Raw genomic sequence first — 12,003 nt, forward strand, 5'->3', positions numbered from 1 at the left:
CAATTCTAACAGATGTGTTACTTTGCCTTATAGGATCAATTCCAATTAATTATCTATTACCACATTCTAAGTATCTAAAATTTTTTTTAGCAATTGCTGATCCGCAGCTGCCTGAGTATAAAACAAAATGAGATTCCTTCTGGCCACATTCTAAGTCACAGAGAAGTACCTTTTGGATTATACATATAAAGCTAGAATTTGGATCCTGGTGTTTGCCATGCTTTTTTTCATTCTTTACTTTGAGTTATCTCTATTTTTCTTCCCTTTTAAGATAATCAAGAGCTGATTAGTGGCATATCTGACTCCTTGTAACTCATTCTATTTTTTTTCTAAAGGTAAATGTTTGTATGTGCTAATCTAACCTTTAAAAGTACAATACAAATTTTTTAAATAGAATCTCCTTTAATTTTGAACCAGACACTTTAAATAGCTGAAGTCTTGAAATGAGGAATTTTAGACTTGTTTGTTAGGTCTCAACCACCGAAATGTAAACATACACATTCACATTATGTTGGCAAAACCTGTCCAGCTGAAATGCCTGCTAAGCAGCAGTTAAATGTACTTTTGTTGTTCAGATGTTATGACCATTTCTCCATGATAACGTTTTATTTATATTTTTATATATGTGTGTGTGTATATATATATATATACACACACACATACACACACACTCAAGGTAAAGCAAGGACTGAACTACTAGGAGAAAAGTTCAAAACAAAACATCTGGGTCTTTACTATGTAGTAGGCACTCTTGGGTCCTACCCCATACATCACCTTACTTCATCCATCCAATAAAAAACTCTGGGGGATTGGCATCACTGTCTGCTCTAACAGATTAAGAATTAAGTTATTCCTCAGAGGAATGAAGTTCCTCACAGACTCAGAGGAATTAAGATATTTTCCAAAGGTCACACATGTGACACTGGCAAAGCAGATGCAGGTGCTGTGCTTTCTTTTTTTTTCCCCTCGTTCTTTACTGCTTCATTATGGCATGGGCAGTAGGTTTAATATTAATCTCTCCTCTTTCACTGTTTCCCCCTCCCATCCTGAAGTCATGGTCAATCTGGGAGGAAACGAAGCAGGGAATAGGGACAGTTTTGAGGCTGGAGGAGAATGTGATTGTAAAATGGTCTACTTTAGTGGCTGACAAGGAAGAGAAGGAGTTTACTCAAAGAATGCCACATATAACAGTTATATTGACCACCCTTCATAAAAAATAAAGTCAGCCAAGGCAAATTTTCTAAAGCAAGAAATAGTGAAGACAAAATAATTATACGACTCTAGACAATACATTTTCATTTCATCTTCAAGAAGCTTTGTCCTATCTGGGGGTGGGGGTGAGGCAAAGTTTATGCAGTACTCGAGCACTTGTAAGTGATGGCATAAAAATGAGAATTAAGAGTTTCCTGACTTGGTAATATTACCTTGTATCTTTAAATCCTTTTGTAAATAGGTAAGATATAAATTCTACAAAAAAAAAAAAGTACTTTCAACCTAGATGTTAAATTTACTATATAATATTCAATTTTATGTCATCAGGTGAAGAAACCTTACCCTAAGACAATGAGTTCACCATATTTTACTGGTGCTTTGGATGGATGATTTTCTTGATCAGGAGAAAACATGAGCTTGGCTGTTTTTCTCAAATCTTTGTTCACTGGTCAGGAGCCTTGGGACACCTTTTGCATTATTTCCTAGAGGGGAAAAGTTATCATTAATAATGTGAACAATAAATTTCAGTTTAAATACAGATATTTTCTAGTCTATCTGGTGCAAATATTATACAAATTATCATATAATATAAAATATGAAATATTTCCCCCAGTAATGGTTATGTATTTGATACAACTGTTTAAATAAATTAAAATGTAAACTTGGGGACTTCTACTTCCAGGAAGATGGAGTAGACTTATTTTTCCCTATTATTTCTACTAAGTATAACTAAAAACCTTGGACATTAAATATAAAGCATAAGAAGACTCTAAAAAGTAGAGAGAAGGCCAACCAGCTAGGAAACTCAGGACCCGAGGAACAATACAACGGTAAGTTTTCTTCTTGCCTAATATAACAGATTTGGAGTCGAAGAATACAGCAACCTGAAATGCCAACTGGCAGAGTAAAAAAAGCAAAGCCCAACAAAAGCCTGTGTCTCTAGTCAAAGGAACAAGAAAGGAGCGGATTTAGTAAGACTGAAAACTTTTGACAGTAACTGCCTTGCTGCAGTCAAACACCACAGAAAACACTGCGGCCCTATCTCTATGCAGAGCTGCTGCAAGAGCTGAGTGGGGAGCCTAGACTTTGACCTCCTGAGGTCTAATGAGAAGGCCCAACCTCCCAACCAGGGTAGTGTCAGGGTAGGCCAACTAGGGAGCCAGGACTTCCACCCTGCTGGTTGATAACATGCCCCCACCTTTACCCTAGCAGTGCCAGGGAAGATCACATAGGGAGCCTGGACGTCCACCGTTACCCACAATAGTAAAAAGGATCTTTTTCCCGGGGGGTAGGGAGGGCGATGGTCAATGGAGGCTGAGTAGGGAATTTGAACTTCTACGTCCAGCTGGCAGCAAAAAGGAGGTACCTCCTATTCCCCTGCCAAAGTAGTGTCATGAAAAGTCAGTGGAAACAGAAGGTGTAGTTAATATCTTCAGTCTCAGAATATAATACAAAAATACCCAGGTTTCAATGGAAAATCACTCATTATATAAAGATTTAAAACCATGCAAAAAGATAATCAAGATGACAAATGAATAGACGAAAAAAGCAAAAAATGAAAAAAATAAACCACAGTCTCATGGACCTGTGGGACTACAGCAAAAGATCTACATTTGTATCACTAGAATCCAGAAAGGTGACAGAAAAAGAGTGAAGCTGAAAAAGTACTGAAAGAAAGAATGGATGAAAACTTAATCAACTTTGGAAAGAGAAACAAAACCACAGATTCAAGAAGCTGAACAAACCCTACACAGGGTAAATCTGAAGAAATCCATGACAAGACACATCATAATTAAACTTCTTAAGACCAAAGGCAAAGAAAACAGCTTGAGAGAAGACACAGAGAAACTATACCTTACCTATAGGGGGAAAGCAATTAGAATGACAGTGCATTTCTCACCAAAAACTATACAAGCCAAAAGAAAGTGGCATATGTTTTACAGTCAGCAAAAATGGAAGGGAAATCAAGACATTCTCAGATGAGGGAAAATTAGGAGAATTTGTCATCAGCAGACCCACTCTAATAGATGACCAGAAGAAATTCTCTAACCAGAAAACAAATGATAAAAGAACCTTGGAACATCAGAAAGAAGGAATATGGTAAGTAAAAATATGGTAAATACAATAAACTTTTCTTTCCTTGAATTTTCTACATTATGCCTGAAGGTCAAAGCAAAAATTATATAACACTATCTGATGTGGTTCCAATGTATGTAAAGGAAATAGTTAAGACAATTATATATATATAGTACAATTATATATATAGTACAATTTTATATATATATATATAGTAATGCCTATTAGTATATAGGCATTTATCCTAGAGAAATGAAAACTTCTGTACACAAATGTTTAGAGCAGCTTTATATCTATTATGTGGACCAGTTCTCAGCAATAAAAAGGAACAAACTACTGTTAGATGAAACAACATGGATGAAATCTCTATAGAGTTCTGCTGAGTAAAAAATCTAACAACCTTCAAAGGTAACATTCTTGAAATGACATTATAGAAATGAAAAACAGATTAACTGGTTTCCAGGAGTTAAGGAAGGCACAGGTGGAGGAGCTAACTGGGTGTGGCTACAAAGGGCAATAGGAAGGATTTATGTAGTGAAGGAAATGTTCTGTATCTTTATAACATCAATGGGGTAAAGGGTACACAGAATCTCTGTATTTCTTCCAACTGCATGTGAATCTACAATCATCTCAAAATAAAACTTTAATTAAGCCCTGGCTGGGTGGCTCAGTTGGTTGGAGCATCATCCAAACACCAAAAGATTGCTAATTCCCAGTCAGGGCAATACTTAGGTTTCAAGTTCGATCTGTGGCTGGGGTGAGAATGGGAGGCAGCGGATCCATGTTTCTCTTTCACATCAATGTGTCTCTCCCCACCACCCAACTTCCTCTCTCTCTCTAAAATCAATAAAGAAAACATATCCTCAGTGAAGATTAAAAAAAAGAATAAAAAAAAGTTTAATTACAAAAATATAAATTTGACATAAGTATAAAAAACAAAAGCCTGACACTTCTGATAAGAGATTTTTCAGAAAAATCACTATAATAAACAATCCCCACAATACTCTCAGGTCTATTTCATTAGCAGTTTAATGGGACTAGGTATTTCCTATGTCTATTTCTCTCCCTAGTCTTCCTATTAGGCCTGTTATAAAGGTTCACAACAAAACTCTTACACTAACCCATAGAAGTGTCCTGGTTTTATAATTCCACCAAAAGATTTCATAGGAAACTCATAAATGAAAAAATACCTTTTTTTTTTATGGTACAGTAAAATACGGCCTGTATACAGGTGTACTTTTGGAGAGAAAGAAACACAATATTTGTAGCCTAATGATTAAGAACAAGAAGAAGGCTTAGCCAGTTTGACCCTTTTATTCCTTTTAACTGACATAAACATTTAGTTTAGCAATTCAGACAGCATACTAACTTTTGTTGTTAGTAAATTAAAAAATGCTTACTAAATTTATTTTAAAGAAGTAAAACATTTAAGAATTATTTTAAGAAAAACTCCATTCACTCAAATATACTATAAAATCCTCTTATCTTCCCAAATAAATCTTAAGAATTAATTAAACTTAAATTTTAAATTAAATTTTAACAACACTGCTTCGTCTACATTCGGATTTCTATTTAGAACTACTTTCCATTTTTAGAAAGTGGTGGTTTTGCATTTTTAGTTGCAAATAATTTCCTTTAAAAGAGCTTATTTATTTAAAGTCAACTTGAATAGTATAAATAGTATTACACAGATATGGCAAAAATCTGGAAGTGATATGTGAATGCTCATAGTTGGCTGATGTTAGTATATTGTATGGCTAGCAAGTATTAGGTCATGTTCTAATTCTAGTTCTCTATGAACATACTCTGGTTTCTCTTCAGATCATATAAATCTTTTGCATTTTACTAGTTCTCTATGAACAAAGCAATACGTTTCCTTATCTCTAAAAATTAAGGGACTAATGTAGGCTGAAAAGAATTTTGGAGCTGGAAATATATGAGACTATAATGGTCCTAAAATAAGAATTTATAATATGCAGAGCACTATAGATTTAGTCTTTACCTTTATAACAAAAGAAATAATTTTTACCTTAGCTAAGGAATTAGAGTAGGGCTGGCATATTTCCACTATTCTATACTTTCTAGAGCCCTTGGCCAAATTAGCCAAGAAAACCAATGTATTTCTAATTATACTTATTCTGCTTAGATCCTGATCTTGGGATATTTTATCGGTGATACCAAAGTTTCAATCACAGGAACACACTGAAACTCGGATTCTATTTCTGTATCTAATAATTGAAAACCTATATAGTACAGGGGTGTCAAAGTCATTTTCACCAGGAGCCACATCAGCCTCGTGGTTGCCTTCAAAGGACCTAAGGTAATTTTAGGACTGTATAAATGTAACTACTCCTTAACAGTTATGAGAGAGCTCGGTGCTGCCTCCGGGTAGAAACAAGGTGCCGGGCAGGATAAAACAAGGTGGAAGGTTGGATTTGGCCTGCGGGCCTTGTGCCTGCCACCTGTGCTCTAGTAAAACACTTGAATAGTATTGGTTATAACCAATTGGTTAAAATAACCCAATGTAAAGTTTTCTTAAATTTAATATGGCATATAAGCAATTTACATATAACTGGCATCTTAAACTATGAATAAAATTTGCCATGACACCTTTTTCTCCTTGAACCTTTCATTGCAGTTCTAATACATGTTGACAGGTGACTGTTGTAAAGAAGTTGTTGGAATCTCTGTATTCTGAAGAAAGATTAATGCTCTTCACAATAGGGTAGAATCTTTAACGAAGCCCAGCAGCTAGACAGTACAGTGCTCTAGCACTCTCTTTATATATTCTCTATGTTTTAAAATCTGGATAAGATATAGAATTCTTCAACATCAATTTCTGAAGACATGCACTTGATGACTTGAAATGACTACATACATCAATCAAATTCATTCTAAGGCCTCCATTACTGGGCCCAGCTGTTGGCATGCAATTAAGTTAGTTGGTCAGACTCGTCCCACTACCCCCACCATATTCAGTTCTCTCCCAAAGTGATCCAGCACAAAGAACACGAAATAGCACCATTAATTCTACCTGAAACTGGGGAAAAAAATATTAGAGAAAATCCTAAGATAATAAGGCTGTTTTCTATATAACATCAGTAACTTTGAACCTGTACTTGATCCTTAAAAATTGAGCACGTTACTCTATCAGCAGGAATCTTCCCAAGTTAAAAATATTTTTCAAACAAGTATACTCTGGAATAATGTTACTTTCAGTGTGTGGTGGGAAAACATGAAAAGTTAGTCATAAAATACATATTAATTTGAAATAGTCTCATCAATTTGACTGATACAACATTGTGATCATTTGTTCTTCAAAGGCCACTGGACTACAATTATTTTCATATCAAGTCTTCCTCCAAAGATGACTTTCTACAACATAAAATATAATACTCTGTTTCACCTAAAGAAGGAAAACTGGGAAGTCAATTTTGTTCAAACTGCTCCCTTAACATAACACATGTTTTCTTTTATTATTTACATTGCACACAGCCTTTTACCTTGTGTTTACCTACTAAACACAAAATTCCTGCCCTGAAAAAAAAAAGCAGCAAAAGAAATACTAAACAAGGAACAAAACAGACCTTATATAGATGTTTATATTCATCTTTTGAACACTTCTATTTTGGTGGGCAAGTGAGTAGGCTCAAAGGAGTGTTGAGGAAAAAAAGAAAAATACTTTAAAATATGAAAATGATATGATGATAAAAATATAATGTGGATTGCATACATTATCTCTGATGAAACAGATTTCCATCTATACTAGAGTTCCTTTGTGGTTGATTTCAAAAGGATGACTCAAACAGAAAGAACTTTTTTGGTATATATGTGGCAGAGCCATTTTATGAAACCAAGTTAGCTGATGATTGAAGGAAGTTAAATTTATAGCAGTTTCTTGATAAGAATGAAAAAATAATTACCTTCTTCCTTCTTTCACAATTAGCAGGATTAATAAGCAGCATCTTTCCACAAAAGAAGAGAAGGGATAGGAGAAACAATAGGGTCAGAAGTAGGAGTATGAAGTTACTACTTTTGTCAGTGTCTTCTAGCTTTCTCAGTACAGCAGTAAAAGAAGTAATGTCCATGTTCCTCTTTCCCTGATACAGGGCACTCACTCCCTGGGCAAACACCCAGCCTCCTCCTTAGGGTAGCCAAATGACATGCTAGTTAATAAGACTTTCCTATCTAGTTCACAGGGCTTTTGTGATGTTCTATCACCCACTAGGATAACTTATTTTCATCCTGATAGGAAAACAATTAACATCCTCCCCGGGAATAGTATTTGTTCCTGTAAACGAGGGTTTCTCAACCTTGGCACTACTAACATTTCAACATTGTGAGGGGCTGGCCTGTGATTATAGGAGGGTCAGCAGTGCCCCTAGTCTTTATAACCCCTAGATGCCAGTAGCATCTACAGTTGTGCTAGTCAAAGATGTCTCACCTTCCCACCCATCACCCTATGAGAACCACTGCTGCAAATCTCAAATTGGGGATGACAATTAGCTTTCAGGAAGGTAATTTGCCCTATTTTTGACATAGTGGCTTGGCACATACTAAGGCATTTAAAAAATGTTTTCTTACTAACATTATACGGATGCCTTAAAGGGTTTTCACTAACCCTTGTATTAGTAAAGGCAATGGCTTTAAAGATAGCTGTAGTTTCAGTATTTTATTAGAACTGAAAGAGTGGCTGGGAATGAGAATGGGAGAACTATTAACATACCTTGATGGTGATTAATTATTAATATTTCTACATATTTCAATACTTTAATATTGAAACAACCTCTCCCAAGTGGTTGAAGAAAAGTACCTATATGGCCAGTGCTGGGTAGACTGATGTTTAGAGAAATGTTAACCTGTAAAGGCCAGATAAGGAATATCTTCTTGACCCAGAAGACCCATGCCTAGAAAAATTAAAAGCAGGCTTTGGAAAGCAGGGAGGAATTCTTTTAAATCAAAAGGAGTGTCAATCGGAGTCAACCTTGGATTAAGGTGTATAGCGCACTTGCACAGACTGTTAATTAGCAAAGTGCTTTCACGTAAGATTATTTTATTTGACCCTCATACAACAGCCCTGTGAATTAGGTAGGAAAAAGTCTTATTAACTCCATTTTCTAGATAAGAAAACTCAAGTGTGTCAGTCAGAAAGACCAGTGACTAGTTCAAGGCCAAACAGGTAATATTTGGCAGAGTTAGAACTAAATCCCTTATACTGATTTAACATGCATTAACTCATTTTTCTCTATCACAACTATATCAAATAAAATTGTTATCCCCATTTTATAAATTGGGAAATGAAGCTCCTAGAAGTTAATTAGTCTGGGTTTTCTGATACCAATAATCATACCCCAGACAAGGTTTGGTGGGGCTGATTCCTAAAAAAGAACGAGAGCCTCTATGATGGGACCATTTAGAAAAGAGATTATAAATAGAAGGTATACCTGTGTAAAATAAACCCTAAACAAGTTATACTCCAGCATAGACTTGTAACAACTATTCAACTATGACTAGTGCTTTTTGAGATTTGAACCTTTGTCACTTCCTCAGTGCTCATTGTATTTGTCAACCCTGTTTCCTGGTAGTGACCAACAAGAAAAACTTCAGTAAATGAAGGGGACTTTGCATGTTTGTTTAAAAAATGGGGTGGGGAGCCCTAGCTGGTGTGGCTCAGTGGATTGAGCGCTGGCCTGCGAACTGGAAGGTTGCCAGTTTGATTCCCTGCCAGGGCATGTGCCTGGGTCGTGGGCCAGGTCTGCAGTTGTGGGCACGTGAGAGGCAAGTGATCCATGTTTCTCTCATACATCGTTTTTTCTCTTCCTCTTTCTCTCTCCTCACTCTAAAAATAAATAATAAAATCTTTAAAAAGAAAAAAGAAAAAGAAATAAAAAATGGGATGTGGAGAAAGGAACCTAAAGGGAAAAGCGGGGTATTACATTAAGTCAAATACCTGGTACCATCAAGAAGAAAATCGTATTAGAAGTCAGTCCAAACAGCCTAGGAACACAAGGCTTCGTGTATTCCCTGGAAAGTGACAGCCAAGAAGAAACTGCAGGGCAGTCAGTAGTCCTGACTGGGGAAGGGGTTTAAATACAACCACACCACCCTACCCCAAAATGATCACTAATTCCCCACATTTAGAAAATGTTATTTTAAAAGACACGACAACAAAAGACATTTTTATTGCCATGCTTGCTTGGCCTGTATTCAATTCTTTTAGACTGCCAAAGTTTCTAGAATATGCTTCTCAGAAAGCAGGACTAGAAATTCCCCTAAGTTTAACCATTAAAGTCCTGAACAAAATTCTGCAGAAAGTACAAAATTTGGTGGGATTCGATAGTTATTTGGAACAAAAAAGTGTGTTCGTGGGAAATTCTGTCATTTTCTAAAGTCAGCATCCAACACTGGCAGTCAGCTCATGCTTTGCTACCCTTCTTTCACAGTGGCTAACACTGGGTTCTGCCTCTGTGCCAAACACTGTTAGGAGCACTTTACATGTATTATCTGATTTACTCCCCAGAACAACCATATGAAATAGAAACTATTATAACACTCATTTTATAGATAAGAAACCTATGGTTTCAAACTCTAGCTAACACTCTGGAACTGCTGAAAACACAAGGGGTTGAGAGGACTAGAGAACTACTTTGGGAAATTAAACAACAAACAAGAAAATCCCCAACTCTTTTCGTACTATGGATAAAGTATTAAAGAGCGAGAGTTCACATAAATGCTATTGCCCTAACATGGGGATAAATGTCTATAATATTGACTAACCATTTTAACTTTCTCAGTAACTCCGTCATTTAAAGCTGGAATTTCCTTGGATAAAATTTAAATTTGGAAAAAATGAATAAAATCATTTTAAACCAATTTAAATCTATACCAATTTATGAAATAATACTAATTAAAAAAACAGAACATTTAGTCCATGGTCATATTTTTCTATTCTAGGAGTAAGCCATATCAATCTTATGTAGGTTATGGGCCCTTCCAAAAAAAGTATTGTGTAATGATTATTCTGGACAATTAAATTTCCCCCAGAAATAGAATAATCTGGGTTTTCTGTAGTCCTTATAAAACAGTGACCAAGCTACACGGATTTTTTTTCTTTTGAAGACAATAATAACCTCAAAGCATCTCCCCAAAGATATTTATTACTTACACAGGGGACATCAGTAACTTCACAGTGGAATAACCTGGTAGATACTATCTTAACTGACTAAGTTTAACAATCTTGGTCATTTTTGATACCATGCATCCTTTGATCATGATGTACTGACAACACATCAGTCCTGTGGTATGCTGTCAAAAAAATGCATAACCTCGATCTAATCATGAGAAAACATCAGACCAACCTAAATTGACAAATGTTCAACAAATAACTATCAGTACTCATTAAAGGTGCCAAGGTCATGGAGCACAAGAAAAAACAAAGAAATTCCCAGATTGGAGTAGATTAAGAAGGTGCAACAACTACATGGGATATATAGCATCATGAACTGGATCCTGGAACAGAAAAGGGACATTAGTGAAAAACTTGTTAACTTGAGTATGGTCTACAGTTCAGCCAATAGTATTGTGTCAATGTTAATTTCCTAGTTTTGATAAATATATTCTGGTTAGAAAGATTGTTAAACTTTAGAGGAAGCTGACTATAGAATATATATAAACTTAATTCCTTTTATTTCCCATATTTTCTGTAAGGCTAAATTATTTGAAAATAAAAAGTAAAAATAATAATAATGAAAAATAAAATAACCCTTTGAATTTAATAAAAGGCATTAAAATATGAATTCAAGATCACAGTTTGCCTCCTTTCAGCCTTCTTACCACCTAAAGGTACAAGATGTCCAAGCTGTACTGATCCTGTCAAATCACAGCCTCTCCCAGGTCTCATGCCCTCTTTCTGATCTGAAACTGCACCATCCACAGCTCCTTTGGTTAGGAGAGTAGTACTACACAAGCGTGGCCACCCACTGGACTGAACTATCTAAACTAAAGTAATTCACCAACATATTGACCAGAATTTGACAAAACCATGCTTCATGGGTTTTTCTTTAAAAAATTCTTTTAAAATTATAAGGGCAATTTTACTATTGAATGTTATAGGTAGTTTTTATCAGAAAACACTTTCTATATGCAATTATATCACAGCTTCTGAATTCATGCTATACACTGAAATCTTTAACTATCATATCTGAATTTATTTGAGTTCTGTCTACCTAACTACCAGTATTCTGCTCTTAAAAAAGTTTATCAAAGGGAATAATAGATAGGGGGAACCTGGGAAGAAGAAAAGTGAGGAAGCACCAGCCCTGGGTAATTCTGATATTTCATTTTAAAAAGCCAGAAAGTCAAACACTTTCCTGAATTACTCACTAATTATTTCAACATGATAATGTTTTCCTCAAGCTAGAGGAGACACTTATGAAGGACTAAGTAAAACTACGACTGGGCCTAGGGTCAACTCTGAGAAAGCTGGCCCTTATGGGCTATATACAGGGTCCTTCATGAATTACCAAGCCTATAAAACCAGCTCTGTAGGCACATGATTTTCTCACCTGTAAAATGGTGATAGTATTTCCCACACCTCATAGAATTTGTCATGAGGACTGAATGAGAACAACCAAAGCTGCATTGAAATCTGGATGTCAGGCCATCTGCTGGGTTCACTCACTAAATACACAAGTCATAGACTTCTGGGTCTCTTGC

The 12,003-nt window shown here is 35.7% G+C and overlaps 1 protein-coding gene across 4 annotated transcripts in view; it reads right to left on the minus strand.

Annotated features, from left to right (window-relative positions):
- PELI1 (pellino E3 ubiquitin protein ligase 1) overlaps positions 1-12,003 on the minus strand; it is a 55,386-nt gene that overhangs the window by 10,651 nt on the left and 32,732 nt on the right. For all 4 annotated transcript variants that reach the window (XM_024552725.4, XM_045189382.2, XM_045189381.3 and 1 more), the window contains exon 2: positions 1,555-1,694. In XM_024552725.4, the coding sequence (XP_024408493.1) occupies positions 1,555-1,625 (71 nt within the window). In that variant the 5' untranslated portion in view covers positions 1,626-1,694. The remainder of the gene's footprint in view (positions 1-1,554; positions 1,695-12,003) is intronic.

Source organism: Desmodus rotundus, chromosome 5 (assembly GCF_022682495.2).
Source record: "Desmodus rotundus isolate HL8 chromosome 5, HLdesRot8A.1, whole genome shotgun sequence".
NCBI classification, from domain to species: domain Eukaryota; kingdom Metazoa; phylum Chordata; class Mammalia; order Chiroptera; family Phyllostomidae; genus Desmodus; species Desmodus rotundus.